Source organism: Pelobates fuscus, chromosome 13, assembly GCF_036172605.1.
Source record: "Pelobates fuscus isolate aPelFus1 chromosome 13, aPelFus1.pri, whole genome shotgun sequence".
Lineage (NCBI taxonomy): Eukaryota > Metazoa > Chordata > Amphibia > Anura > Pelobatidae > Pelobates > Pelobates fuscus.
The window spans coordinates 80,831,345-80,850,740 of NC_086329.1; the positions used below are offsets into that span (position 1 = coordinate 80,831,345).

General features: G+C 41.3%; 2 protein-coding genes and 1 long non-coding RNA gene across 3 annotated transcripts in view; all 3 read left to right on the plus strand.

Moving 5' to 3' along the window:
• Positions 1-1,644, plus strand: part of NECTIN4 (nectin cell adhesion molecule 4) — a 62,566-nt gene extending 60,922 nt beyond the window's left edge. Inside the window, exon 9 of the mRNA XM_063439492.1 lies at positions 927-1,644. Within this exon, the coding sequence (XP_063295562.1) occupies positions 927-1,229 (303 nt within the window). The 3' untranslated portion in view covers positions 1,230-1,644. The remainder of the gene's footprint in view (positions 1-926) is intronic.
• Positions 1-2,554, plus strand: part of LOC134582826 (uncharacterized) — an 859,230-nt gene extending 856,676 nt beyond the window's left edge. The window contains exon 2 of the long non-coding RNA XR_010086275.1: positions 1,697-2,554. This is a non-coding gene — a long non-coding RNA (uncharacterized LOC134582826). The remainder of the gene's footprint in view (positions 1-1,696) is intronic.
• A 2,510-nt stretch (positions 2,555-5,064) lies between these two features.
• ARHGAP30 (Rho GTPase activating protein 30) overlaps positions 5,065-19,396 on the plus strand; it is a 49,008-nt gene continuing 34,676 nt past the window's right edge. Inside the window, exon 1 of the mRNA XM_063439291.1 lies at positions 5,065-5,462. Within this exon, the coding sequence (XP_063295361.1) occupies positions 5,357-5,462 (106 nt within the window). The 5' untranslated portion in view covers positions 5,065-5,356. The remainder of the gene's footprint in view (positions 5,463-19,396) is intronic.

A 19,396-nucleotide genomic window follows, 5' to 3' on the forward strand; every position in this document is an offset into this window, starting at 1 on the left:
AATGCCAGGAAAACAAGCTTGTTTTCCTGGCACTATGGTGGTCCTTTAACATCTAAAATGTAGGGTTGCCATATCCACAATGCTTTCCTGGATACACAAAATGTCATTATGTTGCCTGGTAGCACATGAATATACTGCCCTGTAGTATGTAGAATTCTCTAACTGCAGCATTTTTTTTATTATGGTAAAAACATATTTTTCCACTAGAGGGAGCAATGAATCACTTTGTTCTGTTACAGCAGTTGAATCAAATGATAAGCCTTTATCTACAGTTTGAAAAAAATGCTTTCAGTTTTCTAAACTCCCACAAATATTTAAATGGACAGCAGAGATATGGCAGTACCTCTTTTAAACTTTTTCAAAGCAGTTCCAAAATACAAGAGTGCTGTTCGTTAATACATATATGTTTACTTATGAACTATATACATAGATACATATAAAATAGAATGTATGTAAGGTGCTTTACACCTGCTTAACGAGTGACTATCTGCTTAAGAACTATTTATATTATTATATTATCTATTCTATGTATATTTTATACACGTTTTATAAAAGTATGTGTACCTAGAGAGTGCTTATGGTATTTATAGATTTCACATCTTACATATAGAATCAGCGTATATAACTGCTACTGAGCGTTAGGGAGGATGAATAGATATCTATCCTATTTGGTATAGTAAGAATATGTAATTGATGCAATAAAAATGTCATGTGCTTCCTTTAAACAAAGTCCAATCAGCTTCTATTAAGGGTTGATCTTGTCCAAAACAGCAGAAAGAAAATAAAAGGTTAAAACAATAATTCTTTTTTTTTAAATGTTGCCTTTTAAGTACCCGGATAACAAGAAGTACTAGTGTGTTATTTTAAAATTGACTACGGCATACCTAACTTTTTTATGGTAAACAAAGATTTTATTCTTTCTGCAGGGGGAAGAGCTAGATCGTCGGAGTTATTCCACTTTGACGACTGTCCGGGAAACAGAGACACAGACAGAGCTTCTGTCCACTGTGCCAGACGAAGACGTTAAGGAGGAGAATGAGGATGTGACAGATCAGGAAGAAGTGCCACAAGACAGAGACACAGATCAAGAAGAAAGATATGTCACTGTTACTGGTAACCAGCCCTTTATTAAGCAAGGAATGGCACATTTTTACCAAGAAAATGGTACATTAAGGGCAAAGCCAACTGCCAACGGGATCTACATAAATGGTCGGGGACACCTTGTATAACTAGAGGTAACCAAGACTCTGGAAAGCTCTGAGTTGTGTGGAAGCAATTGACTTCCTGAAACTGATGAGATGCAATGACCTTTCCTGAAGGACAGTCTTTGTCAAAGACTGTATCTGCTATATTAGCCAGATGTCACCGAGAGTCCTTCACACTGTAAATAATGCACTATGGAGGGAACAGCAAGTTGCAACAAAATAATCCCAGATCCACAAGAGACATTTTTCCACAAAGACACGTCAGTGATTTTTTTTTTAAAAGAATTGATTGTTTCCTTCAAAGACAATAAAAAGACTTTGTAGAGAGAATAAAAAAAAAAAAGTAAAAACAAAAAAAGAAAGAAGAACAAGATATATTCTGTGACTCATCTCTCAAAATTGAGATTTTGTATTGAATACAGGGCTATGTGTTTTGCAAAATCCCTTGGTCACTAGATGAGATGCTGATTGAAAATGCTCACTGCTAGAAGCTTAAAGAAAAACACTGCTTTCAGTATTACAAAAATTCGATTAACAGGCCCACGTTTTGGGTTTTGCCCCATCTCCTGGTTTAAATGCGATAAATTGAATTATGTACAATAAAAACCCCTCAACATCATATTCCTAAAGAAAAGATAGTCCTCTAAAGGGTGACTAGAAAGACTGGAACTTCTGAATGTGAAATCCCATCATGTTGATTGCTGCAAGACAATCTCCGTTAGCGAAAACTAGCAGTAAATCTGTTCTTGCTCAGTAGATGTAAGTTGGATTATACGCATGAAGATAATTCTATAAAACCTCTACCCTGCAAAGGCTAGGGTTTAAATTGAAAACTGGAATCAAGTTCATTGTAATATAACCTATCTCCCAACAATCCTGATCTCTGCATCTATGACAACCAGAAAAAAGTCCCCAAAAGAGCAGTGCGTCATTAAAGATGCGGCTATCTTTAAAGTGCTTGAGACCCAATATTTCTTAATAAAATCTTGTTGTCATAACTACCTGTTGGGTACATAGCTTTTGTGAGTTAACCGAGAGCTATGGTGTAAATAACCCTGTAAATGTATTGTGGGCATATGAAGAGATGGCAAAGTAAAACAACACAACCCCTCAAAACTTGTGATGTGCACCATGTCTCTATTTATACAAAGTGTAAATAGTTTATAAATATTTCTATTTATAGAAGGGGGACGTGCTTTGATTTTAATAAAGGGGAATATGTTTTGTAAAATATATTATCAGCTGACATTTAGATTACTGTAAAATACAAATAACTGAAAAATAACATGATTTTCACTTTTTGTGCTTAAGGTTTTCCGATTTCTGAAAATACATATTATACAGACTTAGATTGAGGCTCTGTCCTTTATTACACAGGCAAAACAGAATTAAGTTATGTGATTACAATTCGATTTTGTGTATATGAATGTCTTAAAGTTTCCAGCGTTTTGTTACTAGCCAAGTCTTAAAAGTTACTTGCCACTGCAAGTTTGGAGAGTCCAGGCACACTCATCAGGGATGAATTTCTATTTGCAAAGGCTACATTTTTAAGCCTATAAAGACATGTGAGTGAAATCCGACAACTATGGTCCATGCCATTTTTACGTATGGCACATTCTAAAAATGTCCACTTTTTGTGCCACGATTTTCATTACAGGACAGGTCCAGGTGATGACAAAAAAAATGATTTGCAAACTAGTTCAGGAGGCAAATAAAGGATCACAGCAGATTGGAGAAGAGCTATTATTTTTTAATGCGTTAAATACTTAATAAAACAAGAGGTACTCATTTTAAGCTCAGGCGTTTATAGAAATCTCCATCTGCAGTGGAATGTCACCACACCAGGAAGTGACTCAGAACAACGATGCTCAGTTAACTTTTCATAAATACAGCAAGGGATTCTGCTAGTTATAGTTCAATTGTCAGCTTTCTATGGTAGAAAACTTTAATCTCTTTTGAAACCCACCGTGTTCAGCAGGTGTTTTGGAGCAAAAATTGAACAATACAGGTTGGGTGAGAGTAGGGGGAAAAAAGGGTAGGCCTATGGAACAAAAATAAATTATTATGAAAAACATATAAAAATGGCTAGTAAGCCATTGATTTGATAGTCACTGAGCAGAATGGTTTTGAAGTGATAGATTGTTTTTTTTTCTTTACTTGGGGACTTTTCCTTACAAGATATGAGCTGTCACAATTAATCCAAACTGGTGAAAATCAACATTCTGTACTGTCAAATTTTGTTTTTTAAATGCTCTGGCCTAGTTAAAGTTGAATTCTGAAACACAAAGCGAAATATTATTGTAAATTGTCCTATGGTTCACATGTCATCAACCTTTAATTACATCATTAAACAAGTAGAAATGCATATGTAATGTAGGGGGGTTATTGCCACATACCAGTTTGTAAAAATATATATTAAAGTATAACAAAGGTACCTTCTAAGAACCATAACCACTACAAGAACTATAATCACTGTTGTGGTCGTTATGGTGCAAATAGGCTCAAATTTTGTTTTTTAAATGCTCTGGCCTAGTTAAAGTTGAATTCTGAAACACAAAGCGAAATATTATTGTAAATTGTCCTATGGTTCACATGTCATCAACCTTTAATTACATCATTAAACAAGTAGAAATGCATATGTAATGTAGGGGGGTTATTGCCACATACCAGTTTGTAAAAATATATATTAAAGTATAACAAAGGTACCTTCTAAGAACCATAACCACTACAAGAACTATAATCACTGTTGTGGTCGTTATGGTGCAAATAGGCTATGGAAATTTCAGGAAATTTGACAAAAAACAGTCAGGCTCTCATGACCATATTGCTGTATTTTGAAATATTAATGCCAATAACATCCCATGTTTATTCGGCAGTGATAGGCTGACTGTGACATAGCCTACAAGCACCATAGCCACCACAAAGTATTGCAAGATTTATGGTGTGTTTAGATTGACAATTTAAGCTATATTGGTGGGGCAAATGCCTTAACCAACTCCAGCTGTTGAGGATTACATTTCACATAATGTTCTTGGAGCCATTATATAGGAATTTTGTGTTTGATTACATTTAAGCCAAAGTGGAAATTGATAGATGCACATACACAAACATTGCAAATAATAAGCTAATTTAAATGTCGATTGATTGTGAATTATGGTTTGAGAAATACAAGTGCAAGAATTTTCATTTTACATTTTGATTTTCTGACGATATTTGAAATATAATAGTGCCATATTAAAAAAAAAATAGTATTGTCTGCAAGTAGGTGTATGATGGAACATCTGCAGGAATAGTGGGAATGATGCGTTGTGGTGGTCCAATGGATGATGGAGTGTCCAAGAGAATGAGCTACTGAACTGCAGCATATATTAGAATCTCTTAGGGTGTGATATGGAATGCTCAAAGCAAAATTGCAAAATGAGAAAAAGAGTGTTGGGCTGTAGGTAAATAACAGTTTATCAATGAAGTTAGGAGAGAAGTTCAAGAATCTTTTCGGGAATCTAATTTATATCACTCTAAGCTATTCTAGAGAAGTTTCTGCACATGCTTAAACTCTGTTCATCCATCAAATTATGGAAAAAAGTGACCAATCACATGACAAAAAAGTACAGACCGGTATAGATAAATATTTAGGTACATTCTAGCAAAAAAGACTTCTTTACATTGTGAAAATACTGTGTGTGGTTTTAGTGATGATATGTACAGGATGTGGTTTTAAGACACTAGCTCAGGCTTCCTCTAAAGCTGTGATCATAGAATTTAGTGCAAAAAAAAGGGGTTTGGTTTTGGCTAAATGCTTTTCACGTCAAGGATGGTAATCATTTCTGTAGCAAGGCTGCTTCCTCTATAATAACCACTTCCTGTGCAAATAAAGTGTTTGAACGGGTATTCATCTAGGTGCACAGACCTGAAGAAATAAGGGAACAGGTGTACGAGCCTCATGAGAATGAAACAAAACTTTGGGACGTCATAAGAACCTGGGAATAATGGTGGGCTGACTATCTAAAGGAGCTTTAGTCTTTCTATGGAAAAAGCATTACAATCGAGACGATTTATTGTTCTGGTTTTGTTTTTGAAATGTGCTGGATTGCCATCTTGAATACTACATACTCTGACAATAACCTGGGCTGGTCTTGAAAAAAAGCTGTGTGATGTCACTCGCAATGAAAGCAAGACAGAAAGGGAAAAAGAAATCCGGAAAGGACAAAGTCTTTGGATGTGACTTGGTGGAACATTTACAGTTGTCTGGACAAGAAGGTATGGGTCTTAATCAACAAAATCTAATTTATTTTAGTAGTACATCTAAAGGAAGATGTGTAAATAAAAACATACAAAAATATGTGAAGTACAACAGTTTCAGAGTAACATAAATAATTCAAAATGCCAACGACAAAATATGTGAATTCACCAGGTGGAACTCTGAGAAGATGACAACATATCGGACAGAGTACATTAAATAAACCACCTGTTCCATTCAGAGATAGTATCTACAGTAGGACAATAAAGCGTATGGTACCATATCTCTGCATGGAACGTGTAATATATATATTCGAAAATGTATTAACTAAAACATGTGCCAACTTATTTTGTACATGGTAAACTTTCTGTGTGTAACTTGTACGTTTTTTCTTTGCTAGATCGCTTACAAAGAAACATGTACATTTAATGTTAAACTGCCCAATCCAGGTACAGGATTCAAATCAAACCTCTCCAGTGCCACATATAATTTAGAAAATTTGCAACACCAGGGGCCGCACAGGACTTTTGCCCAAACTTAGGCCCCACACTAATTCTCCACATACACCTACAGTGTGCATTAATACCCCGTATATTGGGCAAACTCATGACTGAAAGCTATTCCATCTTTTAAATGATGGTCAAAACAGACAGTTACATTTTTGGATCATTTAAGAATTGCAAAGGCTGTGAAACAAAAGAATATGTTTTTTTTTTTTGTTTTTAATATCGGACATGGTTTCCTGAGCTGCATTATGCAATGCTCACACAGGAAATTAACTTGTGCAAACCATTGCTTCTGTTTTCTTGCAAAGTGCAGCAATGAGCACTTGTACTCGTGATTTAACCAAATAAAAGTATATATGTAACCAAGCCTATTTTTTTTCTAAACAAACAATATTATTTAGCTTAATATTTAGTTGCTTCAATAAATACTTCAACGTTTTAGCAAGTCCAACTTTATTAACTACTAGCAATGTACAGCTCTCATGGGGATACATGTTTGTATGCTGTAAAATACTTCAATATGATAAAAAAATATACATATATTATATATATATCACTCTAGACCAGGCTTCCCCAAACTCCGGCCCTCCAGATGTTGCTAACTACAACTCCTATGATTCTATGAATGAGATAGATAGGCTGAGAATCATGGGAGTTGTAGTTCAGCAACAGCTGGAGGGCCGGGGTTTGGGAAGCCTGCTCTAGATTAAAGAGAGTCAGATATTTTACAGTGTTGCTTTTCATTTTAACAACGAACATACAATCCTCATCTGTGTGTGTGAACTAATTTTGATAATTGAGCCTATTAAATGGTACTTCACACTCCAGGTACTCACGCATGATATTTGCAATATGTAGGTTAGCTTATAGTTATTTTTTTGTTCCATAGTATCATACTTCCTGCCCCTCCCTCCCAATCTGCAGTGTTTTGTTAAAACGCAAATGAGAAAGTTGTGTTGTAGTTTCAACTGTTTTTTTTTAAAGGAGAAGCTGACAATTCAACTACAACTGTCATTGAGTCATACCCTGGTTTTGGTGAGAACTCATTGCACTTGTGGGGTAAGCTTAGTAGTGCCATAAATGGTTAAAGGAGCATAATGATACGTTGAATAAGCTCACTGCAGATGCTGTAAACCCTGAAAAATGACTGGAAATGCATGAACTTCTACAGTGATTATATTTTTATTAATCAACTCTAGCTGCACTCGAGCAGGGACTCATGGGATTCTAGAAGTTATGAGTGGAGATATAAAATTCAGTTTATAAAGGAGCTTTAAAGAGAGCACATGGACCTTTTCCCCTACGCGGTTGGGTTTAGCTAAAGGTCAATGAACACCTTTGAAGGATATCTTAGATTAGCTTAAAGAAGATAATCATACTGGACTACTTTGTCTTATAGACAAGTCTGAGGATGACAAAAGGTGGAGCTACTGAGCTACTCTGTCAACTTTTGTCCAGTTCCATCATCCACCACAAGGGACAACTGTGGGATTTTGGCATTATCTTTGGAGGCTCCCATGCTCTAGCGGGATACTCCATAAACCTCAGTGTTGTACTCTCGTGACTCCTGGCAACTGCAACTGCTGAACTTCCAGCAGCTGAAGGGGACTTGCGGGATGAAGATAGTGGCGGCCACATGGGACAGTCTGAGGTAAGTAAAACTTACCTTCCAGTGAACCCAGTGGACACCAGACCCACACTGAATATTTCACTTTTAGGGGTCTTTGTGAAATATGCACAGAACTCCAAAACTGACAGATCCATTTTAATATATACTATTAGATATCAATATTTCCATTGTGTAGAGAGTTAGTAGCACCCCTTAGGTTGTTTATTTTAACAAATGTATTATTAGCACAAGCAAAAATTTTTACAAATATTATTAAAGGTTTGTATATGAAAATAGTTTGGGTTTTAGCTTAGCCACAGTCACACGTAATATTTCTGAAGAACTATCATATTGATTTTCTTCCAGACCTGCATGTAGTGTGCTTCTGCACAGTTTATAAACTGTTGATGTTGTCACCTAATTCACTGCCCCACTGATGTACTGCATATGTTGCTTGTTGTTGAATTTGTTACTAACAGAACACATCAATTAACAATAGTTAGTAACTAACAACACATTTAAACTAACAGTAGTAAGGCTTTGCACTTACTAACAACTGTCTAGTCTGGAGAACAAAAACAACAACAGAAAAATAGCCAACAGTATTGTATTGCATTGCATTGCATACAAATTTGTGTATCACCATCTAGCTCCTCAGGGTTCAGTTCTTATATACCTTTGAGGGTCTAACATGTCTCTACGTGCCTTCTTTAAAATTTACCAGATTATTGTCTGATATAAATTGGGAGTAGATCTTCTTACCTGGCAAGAGTTTATGTTCATAGGCCACTGTGTTGGGCCTCAAGCAAAGCCATCCATTGAGGAATCCAGATTAGATTAAGCCAGATTTACAACCACACCTGCTTACTTTGCCTTTTGCAAAGATCACTTTGCTGTGTTTGTGACAGACTCTACCTTTCCAAGACTTGATTTACACTAATGTGCTTAACCCAGGTTTTTAAAGAATATCACAAGAGTGTACTATATGTTTTTCATTAACCACATGTACATACAGCATTTCTCTATAAAGGTTGTTAGATGTTGGTTCATTGTAGGCCCATATAAAAACATTCAAGCTCTTTTGAATTGTTGGAGTTCAAACTGATCTAATCTTAGATCAAAATAACCAAATTGAAAACATTAGCATTATTGAGGTTTAAAACATAAAATTCACTTTGAATTCACAATGTACACATTAGTGAGTAGTCCTGCGGGGCTCAGGGTGGTATAACCAGAACTACAGAAAGAGGTAAGGATGAGCACTGGGGACCCGCACATGGCCTTGGAACACTATGTGGTCCATGTGGAAAGGTACAAATATCTTCCCCACTGAACCCTATTGTGGTTTTTGCTCTTTTTGCTCACAGACAGTTTTGCCTGGTAATGCATATTGGTGGAGTGGCTTTGTCGTGGGGACTCAAATGTTGAGATGGAACAGTGGCGGATCCAGAGCCTTATCTCGGGAGCGGCACTCATAAAGAAACAATCCAGGCACAATAATCACTACAGCTCTCTGGTGCCCTCCCAGAGTAAATAGTCAAGCCGTTTAAGAACAGTTTGACAATTTACCTGGGTTCTGCCAGGATATGGGCTTTAGTAGGGGATAGGGCCTCTAGTAATGTGTGTGTGAGTGAGGGGTGCAGTATGTGTGTATGAGAGGCAGTGAGTGTTTGAGTGATGCAAGGAGGGTATGGGAGGTAGTGTGTGTACGAGGGATGCAATGTGGGTATGGGAGGCAGTGTGTGTGAGGGGTGCAGTGTGTGTGTGTACGGGAGGCAGTGCGTGTATGTGGGACATTGTGTGTATTGGGGTGCAGTGGGATCACTGTGTGTAAGACAGGCAGTGTGTGTTTGTGTGAGGGGTGTAGTGTGTGCATGGGAGTGTAGTGTGTATACATGGGGTGCAGTGGGAGCACTGTGTGTATAGGGTAATTGTGTGTATGAGAGTGTATTGGAGGCAGTGTGTGTATAAGAGTGCAGTTGGGGAAGTGTGTATATAGGGTGCAGTGTTTGCGTGGGGGAGCACTGTGTGTATGGGGAGAAGTGTGTGTGGGGGTGCAGTGTGTGTATGAGGGTGCAGTGGGAGCAGGGTGTGGGGGGTGCTGTGTGTATGGGGGTACAGTGGGGGCAGTGTGTGGATGGAGGAGAAGTGTGTGTATGGGGTAGAGTGGGGCAGTGTGTGTATGGGGGTGCAGTGGGGGCAGTGTGCGTGGTGGGGCTGTGTGTATATGGGGACAGTCTGTGTGCAGTTGGGGGAAGGGGCAGATTAAAACAAATGTTTGTTTGTTTTTTTTAATAAAAAAATATTCTTAATATCCCCCCTCCCTTCTTACCTTTTCCCAGGGAGGGGGGGTATTGATTATGAAGCCCTGGTGGTCCAGTGAAGAAATTCCCTGGTGGTTCTAGTGGGGAGTGAACTCTAGCCTGCAGCTCCTGAGGCTAGAGTTCACTCTCGCAAGAACGGAGCATTGCCATGGTAACCGTGGCAACGCTCCATGCTCGCGAGGAGACCTAGCGGAGCTGCAAGCTAGAGCTACCGGGTCTCCTCTCCCTCCCGTGCCGGCCGCCCAGCAAAGTGCCTGCAGACCAGTAAGGGAGATCTCTGATCTCCCCTCCGGTCCGTGAAGGAACTAAGGAGGGCCGGCGCTTCGATAGCACCGGCTCTGCATGGGGAGAGCATTGGCTCTCGGGGGGAGGGCAATTGCCCTGTTGTCCTCCCTCCCTCCGGATCCTCCACTGAGATGGAAGAACTCCTCTTGAAGATATAAAGCCATATATTTGAAGTCTTACCAACTTATACTGGAAGCTTTCTAGGACATTCTATAATGGTTTCTTTGTTATAATTTTCATATGCTTAACTACCATAAAAATACTGATGAGACTTTCCTATTCTGAACAATACAAAAAAACTGTTAATTCCCCCTCCCGCCCACCTTCCCCGTCTGAGTGCTGCCCAGGGCTTTCTCAGATTATTACTTGGAAAACAAGAGCCTCTTCTAGATTATAATATATCAAAATGATAGGAGTTCGTTTATGCAATAGATTCCTTTATGGATTCAAAAGTTATGCACTACAGCCATGGCTCACATGTGGCTGAAACTGACTTCAGAATTTGAATAGGTAACAAATCTGACAAGAAAGGCCCGGGCCGCATGAACATCTGTGGATGGAGGCAGAAGCAGGCCGTTGAACTAGAAATATCATAAGCTCATCGCCCATGTGTTCAGAATACCACTCTCTCTGTTCTCTATAAGGAATGATGGGCTAGGGGTTTGCAACAAGAGCTGTTCTGTGCGCCTGATGCAACTTTAACCCACCAACTATCATGTGATGGGAACACCTGGCCATCTTTAGTACTTGTTGATCCCAGGAAATAAATACAGTTGCAAGAAAAAGTATGTGAACCCTTTGGAATGATATGCATTTCTGCACAAATTGGTCATAAAATGTGATCTGATCATCATCTAAGTCACAACAATAGACAATCACAGTCTGCTTAAACTAATAACCCACAAAGAATGAAATGTTGCCATGTTTTTATTGAACACACCATGTAAACATTTACAGTGCAGGTGGAAAAAGTATGTGAACCCTTGGATTTAATAACTGGTTGAACCTCCTTTGGCAGCAATACCTTCAACCAAACGTTTCCTGTAGTTGCAGATCAGACGTGCACAATGGTCAGGAGTAATTCTTGACCATTCCTCTTTACAGAACTGTTTCAGTTCAGCAATATTCTTGGGATGTCTAGTGTGAATCGCTTTCTTGAGGTCATGCCACAGCATCTCAATCGGGTTGAGGTCAGGACTCTGACTGGGCCACTTCAGAAGGCGTATTTTCTTCTGCCATTCTGTTGTTGATTTACTTCTATGCTTTGGGTCATTGTCCTGTTGCAACACCCATCTTCTGCTGGTAGACAGATGACCTTAAGTTCTCCTGCAAAATGTCTTGATAAACTTGGGAATACATTTTTCCTTCGATGATAGCAATCCATGCAGGCCCTGACTGTCAGGGTACCTGTGGTCTCTACCTCCGAAAGAGGTAGAGACTTAGCTGTTCCTCCATCCAGACGGTCTGATGGCTCCCTTCCCCGCGGTCTATCCGGTCATGCTAGGCCGGCCGCGAGGGAGTGACTGCCTTTTACAGCATCTAGGCAGGAAGTAGTCATCAGGACACTCCCCCGGAATGACCTGTCAGTCAATTGCTGCAGGACCAATCAAGACGCCTCGGAGGCGTGGTTACTGCTCTGAACAGGGTATTTAACAGAGCTTCTTTCATTAGCTCATTGCCCTGTCGTGGTTCTAGCTTGTTCTAGTCACTCAGTGCTTGTGTATTCTTTATCCCTTTTGGTTTTGACCCAGCTTGTTTACCTTACTCTGCTTATCTCTGTTCCCTTGATTCGGCTTGTCTCTCGCTTACCTGTCTTCTGTTACCCTCGACCTCGGCTTGTCTTTGACCATTCTATACTGTGCTACTTACGTTAGTCCGGCCATTCTAAGGTCCGGTATACGTATCTGGCTACTGTTTGTACTCTGCGTGTTGGATCCCTGTCCCGATCCTGACATTACGACAGGGCCAATGGATCCTGCGAGTACAAACAGTCAGCTTGCCTCTCCTGATCCTAGGTTTGAAGCCATGGATCACAGAATGGATCAGATGGCGCTTGCGCTACAGGCTCTATTATCTCGTGCCAATAACCCACCAGAGGAGATACGTAATACCCCTGTTTCTCCTGCCGGTTCAGGTCTAGAGGTAGCCACAGTGGGTGCTTCTTCTCACATTACCCCCCCAGTACGCTATGGTGGGGCTCCTGAGAAGTGTCGTGGTTTCTTAAACCAAATTAGTATCCATTTTGAATTGCAGCCTCGCTCTTATCCTACAGAGAGGGCAAAGGTAGGATTTATTATCACCCTACTTATTGAGAAAGCTCTGAGATGGGCCAACCCATTATGGGAGAACGATAACCCATTAGTTTATAACTATAACGCCTTTGTAGCTGCTTTTAGAAGAACATTTGACCCTCCAGGTAGAAAGGTTAATGCAGCCAGACTACTGTTGCGTCTGAGACAGGAGAACCAAACACTGGTGGATTATGCACTAGAGTTCAGGTCTCTGGCGTCAGAGGTCAAGTGGAATGAGCAGGCGTATATGGATGTATTTTTGAATGGCTTATCTGAAGTAATCCTTGATGAGGTTGCTACCAGAGAATTTAGAGGATTTAATTTCGTTCATCTCTCGTATAGATGAACGTTTAAGAGAGAGACAGAACACTCGAGAGAAGTACCGGAGACCTTCTATTAGGTTAGCCCCCGCTTTTCCAAGTCCTGACTCCACGGTATCTTTGCTTCCTGAACCTATGCAGATAGGGTATACCCGCCTCTCTGAGGAGGAAAGACAGTACAGGAGAAGAGAGGGTTTGTGTATGTATTGTGGAGCTAAGGGTCATTTACTCTCAAACTGTTCTAACCGCCCGGGAAACGCTCGCACCTAAGTCTCTCTAGAGGACAGGCCTTGGGTGTTTCTATTTTGTCCTCTAATCCTAAGTATAAAGATCACAGACTTCTGCTACCAGTTTCCTTAACTTGCGGGAGGGAAGTAGTAAGGGCTATGGCTTTGATAGATTCCGGTGCTGCTGAGAATTTTATCGACCAAGCCTTTGCCAGTAAAAACAATTTCCCATCCCAGCTAAGGGAGACACCCTTGGCCGTTGAGGCCATAGATGGTAGACCACTACTAGACCCTGTTATCTTTCGTGAAACCATACCCATTGAGTTAAATGTTGGCATCCTACACATGGAGAATTTATCTCTTCTGCTCATTTCGTCTCCTTCCGTTCCCATAGTTCTGGGGTACCCATGGTTGAAGGAACATAACCCTATTATTGATTGGGAGTTAGGGGAGATACTCTCGTGGGGCCAGGGCTGCCAGGATCGGTGTTTGTGCAAGGATTCTCCATTAGCTAATATTAACATACAGGAGAATCCTACTCAGTCCACAGAAAGACAAATACCAGACCTTTATCTAGACTTAAGGGCAGTGTTTGACAAGAAGAATGCCGATTCTTTGCCGCCACACAGGTCATTTGACTGTAAAATTAAGCTTCTACCCGGGACTATGCCTCCCAGGGGCTATGCCTCCCAGGGGCTATGCCTCCTTTGTCTGTTCAGGAGAACTCGGTTCTAGAGGAGTATATTCAGGAGAATTTAGAAAAGGGATTCATCAGGAGGTCTTCTTCTCCGGCCGGGGCGGGGTTCTTTTTCATTAAAAAGAAAAATGGCACACTGAGACCTTGTATCGATTACCGAGGCTTAAATAAAATAACTGTCAGAAATGCCTATCCCATCCCACTGATTACCGAGTTATTTGATCGTCTTAAGGGCTCCAAAATCTTTACCAAGTTAGATCTCAGAGGGGCTTACAATTTGGTGAGAATCCAGCAAGGTCACGAGTGGATGACGGCATTCAATACCCGGTATGGCCATTACGAGTACACTGTTATGCCATTTGGACTATGCAATGCTCCTGCAGTATTTCAAGACTTGATTAATGAGGTACTTAGGGAGTTTCAGCATGATTGTGTTATTGTTTACCTGGACGACATACTAATACACTCTAAGGAGATTGAGACTCACCATAGACAGGTCAGAAAGGTGTTACACAAACTTCTGCAACATGGTCTATACTGCAAATTGGAGAAGTGCAGTTTTGATCAGTCTCAGGTAGACTTTCTTGGGTACGTGATTTCTGGGGAAGGTTTTAAAATGGATCCTGGTAAACTCCAATCTATTTTAGACTGGCCTTTGCCCAAAGGACTCAAGGCTATCCAAAGGTTTATTGGTTTTTCCAACTACTATAGGCGCTTCATTAAGGGTTACTCCTCTATCATTGCGCCTATTACCAATATGACGAAACAAGGGGCTGATACTAAGTTCTGGTCTGAGGAAGCTCTTTGTGCTTTTAAGACTCTCAAGGAACTTTTTGCCTCAGCTCCCATTCTAGTTCATCCTGATACGACTCTGCCTTTCCTGCTCGAGGTCGATGCTTCTGAGACAGGAGTTGGGGCTGTTCTGTCTCAAAGGTTAGGGGTGGATAAACCGTTACACCCTTGTGGTTTCTTCTCTAAAAAAATTTCTGGGCCTGAGAGCAGATATGACATCGGGGAGAGGGAACTGTTAGCGGTCATTAAGGCTTTAAAGGAGTGGAGACATTTACTGGAAGGGACACTACACCCTGTTACTATCCTAACGGATCATAAGAACTTGTCTTATATTGGGGAGGCTAAGCGCTTGTCCGCCAGGCAGGCTCGCTGGGCGTTGTTCCTCACTCACTTTAATTATGTACTTACGTATAGACCTGGTTCTAAGAACTCTAAAGCCGATGCTTTGTCTCGTCAATATGAACCATACACTATAACTGAACCACTTCTGTCATCCATAGTTCCTAAGGGGAATATCATCGCGAACACGAATCTCAGGATTCACTCTCCATTGCTTTCTGAGATCATGAAGTTTCAGCATTTGGCACCCAAACAGACTCCTGGGGATCGACACTTCGTTCCTGCCGCTCTCCAACTGGAGGTGCTACGCTGTCTCCATAACAGCAAGGTGGCTGGGCATCCTGGTATCCGCAAGACTTATGCGCTGGTCTCTAAAGATTTTTGGTGGCCTGACTTACGCAAGGATATTAAAGAATTCATCGGGGCATGTGAGGTTTGTACCAAGACCAAGCTACCCCATTCGCTTCCATGCGGATTTCTGCACCCTTTAGAGGTTCCTGAAAAGCCTTGGTCCTGTCTGGCAATGGACTTCATTGTTGATTTGCCTATCTCTAAAAAGCAGACTGTCATCCTCACTGTGGTAGACAGATTTACTAAAATGGCTCACTTCATTCCCTTACCTAAACTCCCATCTTCGCCCGAATTAGCGGAGATATTCGCCAGGGAGATTTTCCGGTTGCATGGGATACCTTCCCAAATTGTCTCTGACAGAGGCTCCCAATTTGTTTCCCGTTTTTGGAGATCATTCTGCTCCCAACTAGGCATCAAATTGAATTTCTCCTCTGCCTATCATCCTCAGTCCAATGGAGCTGCTGAACGCACTAACCAAAAAGTTGAACAATATCTACGTTGTTTCGTTTCAGAACACCAGGACGATTGGGTCGGTTTGATTCCTTGGGCGGAGTTTGCACACAACAATCTAGTTTGCGATTCTACTCATTCAAGCCCCTTCTTCATGAATTAAGAAAAGTTTTCATCCGTCTATTCTTCCTTCGGATTCTCCTTCCCAGGGGGTGCCGTCGGTTGATGTTCATGTTGCCAATTTGAGGAAGTTGTGGGATCAAACTCGACAAATCCTTGTGCACAACTCTATGTTGGTTAAGAAACACGCTGATAAACGTAGAAGGGCGGCTCCGGTCTTTGTTCCAGGTGATAGGGTATGGCTGAGCACGAGGAACATCCGTTTAAAAGTGCCATCCATGAAGTTCGCTCCTCGTTATATTGGACCCTACAGGGTGCTGACCCGTATCAATCCAGTTGCGTATCGTTTAGCTCTTCCTAATACCTTACGCATCCCGAACTCGTTTCACGTTTCATTGCTGAAACCACTCATATGTAACAGATTTTCCTCCACAATAGCCCCTCCTCGCTCCGTTCAGGTGGAGGGTCAGGAGGAGTATGAGGTTAACTCTATTATTGATTCTCGAATCTCCCGGGGGAGAGTACAATATCTGGTTGATTGGAAGGGATATGGTCCTGAGGAGAGGAGTTGGGTACCTCAGGAGGATGTTCATGCTCCCCGTCTCCGCAGGGCGTATCACTCTCGCTTCCCATCTCGTCCCGGTTCATTCCGCCCGGTGGGCGTATCTGAGAGGGGGGGTACTGTCAGGGTACCTGTGGTCTCTACCTCCGAAAGAGGTAGAGACTTAGCTGTTCCTCCATCCAGACGGTCTGATGGCTCCCTTCCCCGCGGTCTATCCGGTCATGCTAGGCCGGCCGCGAGGGAGTGACTGCCTTTTACAGCATCTAGGCAGGAAGTAGTCATCAGGACACTCCCCCTGAACGACCTGTCAGTCAATTGCTGCAGGACCAATCAAGACGCCTCGGAGGCGTGGTTACTGCTCTGAACAGGGTATTTAACAGAGCTTCTTTCATTAGCTCATTGCCCTGTCGTGGTTCTAGCTTGTTCTAGTCACTCAGTGCTTGTGTATTCTTTATCCCTTTTGGTTTTGACCCGGCTTGTTTACCTTACTCTGCTTATCTCTGTTCCCTTGATTCGGCTTGTCTCTCGCTTACCTGTCTTCTGTTACCCTCGACCTCGGCTTGTCTTTGACCATTTTATACTGTGCTACTTACGTTAGTCCGGCCATTCTAAGGTCCGGTATACGTATCTGGCTACTGTTTGTACTCTGCGTGTTGGATCCCTGTCCCGATCCTGACACTGACGCAGCAAAGCAGCCCCAAACCATGATGCCCCCACCACCATACTTCACAGTTGGGATGAGGTTTTGATGTTGGTGTGCTGTGCCTCTTTTTCGCCACACATAGTGTTGTGTGCTTCTTCCAAACAACTCAACTTTGGTTTCATCTGTCCACAGAATATTTTGCCAGTACTGCTGTGGAACATCCAGGTGCTCTTGTGCAAACTGTAAACATGCAGCAATGTTTTGTTTGGACAGCAGTGGCTTCCTCTGTGGTATCCTCCCATTAAATCCATTCTTGTTTAGTGTTTTACGTATTGTAGATTCGCTAACAGGGATGTTAGCATTTGCCAGTGACTTTTGTAAGTCTTTAGCTGACACTCTAGGATTCTTTTTCACCTCATTGAGCAGTCTGCGCTGTGCTCTTGCAGTCATCTTTACAGGACGGCCACTCCTAGGGAGAGTAGCAGCAGTGCTGAACTTTCTCCATTTATAGACAATTTGTCTTACCGTGGACTGATGAACAGCAAGGCTTTTGGAGATACTTTTATAACCCTTTTCAGCTTTATGCAAGTCAACAATTCTTAATCGTAGGTCTTCTGAGAGCTCTTTTGTGCGAGGCATCATTCACATCAGGCAATGCTTCTTGTGAAAAGCAAACCCAGAATTGGTGTGTGTTTTTTATAGGGCAGGGCAGCTGTAACCAAAACCTCCAATCTCATCTCATTGATTGGATTCCAGTTGGCTGACATCTCACTCCAATTAGCTCTTGGAGATGTCATTAGTCTAGGGGTTCACATACTTTTTCCACCTGCACTGTGAATGTTTACATGGTGTGTTCAATAAAAACATGGCAACATTTCATTCTTTGTGTGTTATTAGTTTAAGCAGACTGTGATTGTCTAATGTTGTGACTTAGATGATGATCAGATCACATTTTATGACCAATTTGTGCAGAAATCCATATCATTCCAAAGGGTTCACATACTTTTTCATGCAACTGTAATATGCATTTTGCCACCATGCTAACCTGTTGGAATTCTTACTATTTTACAGATTACTAAAATTGGAACTCTAATTTAGTGGTCCTTAATCAAGTCCTTGAGGCACACCAACAGTCTGGTATTTAGGTACTTTTCAATGGAGATAGACAAGACTGGTCCATCTGTCTTTCAAGGCCTGGATTGCGAACCACTTTGTCTAAATCATGTTGTAACGTCTCCTGTGTGTACAGACACCCCACTTTCTAATTTGTGACATTTAGGACATTCAGGCATAGTCACAGCAGTGTTATTGCAGCTTGTGTCCACATTTGACTTAAAAGCTTTTTTTTAGAAAAAAAATTGTTTCTACACCTATATGCCCTTTTGAACACTTTTTTTAACACACGTCAGTGCCTCCTGTCACCCTTATAGGATTGGTGTAAAAGGATTTTTAAAGGGACACTATAGTCACCCAGACCACTTCAGCTCAATGAACTGGTCTGGGTGCCAGGTGCCTCTAGGTTTAACCCTGCTTGCTGTAAACATAGCAGTTTCAGAGAAACTGCTATGTTTACATTTGGGGTTAAGCCAGTCTCTAGTGGCTGTCTTCCGGACAGCCACAAGAGGCAAATGTGCGATGCTGGAGGCATTTAATGCTTCCATCACGCAGAGCGTCCACTACGGACACTTTGAATGCGCGCGCTGCACTGCCGCGCATGCGCATTCCGCTCCGCTGACGTCGGCGGGGGAGGAGAGGTAAGGGAGCCCAGCGGTGGAAGATGGTGAGTAACTGAAGGGGTTTTAACCCCTTCAGCACCACGGAGGGGGGGACTGTTTTCCTGACCCTATAGTGATCCTTTAAAGTTATTCTGGTATTCAAGTTGTTTGCGTTTTAGAAGGATATAACATATGAACCTTCTAGGCTTTGGTTTTGCCATTTTCCACTTTAAAAAAGGAGGCGTTAGAGCAGATGCATCAGGAAACCTGTTTGTCAATATAATAGTGTGTCAATCCAGCAACACCTGAGATCTCTTAACCCCTTAGTGCTTTGTGTTATTTATATCCCCATCACTTCTAACCATGAGTCTTGAACATGAAGAGTAACTGGACTCTTGATAAGTGTAGTATATATATCGTATTTGTAGCAGTTTTAGATTCAGTAAACTCTATTAGATTTAATGTCTGAGCACATGACATTTTGGAGATATTTACCTTTAAAAAAAAAAGTTATTGACTATTTGCAGTATTTGCACTATTCATGTCAAAATGTATTGAAACTACACTTCCAGAAGTGCCAAAGTGACTTTAATCAATAAGGCAAAGAAACTTGAAAACACCAGGAAATTAACCATAATCTCCCAAGCTGCTGATCATTCTACAGCTTGTTTGAATATTGGGTAACATCGGCCTCTTTTAGTGCTTTATTTTATGCATTTTGCA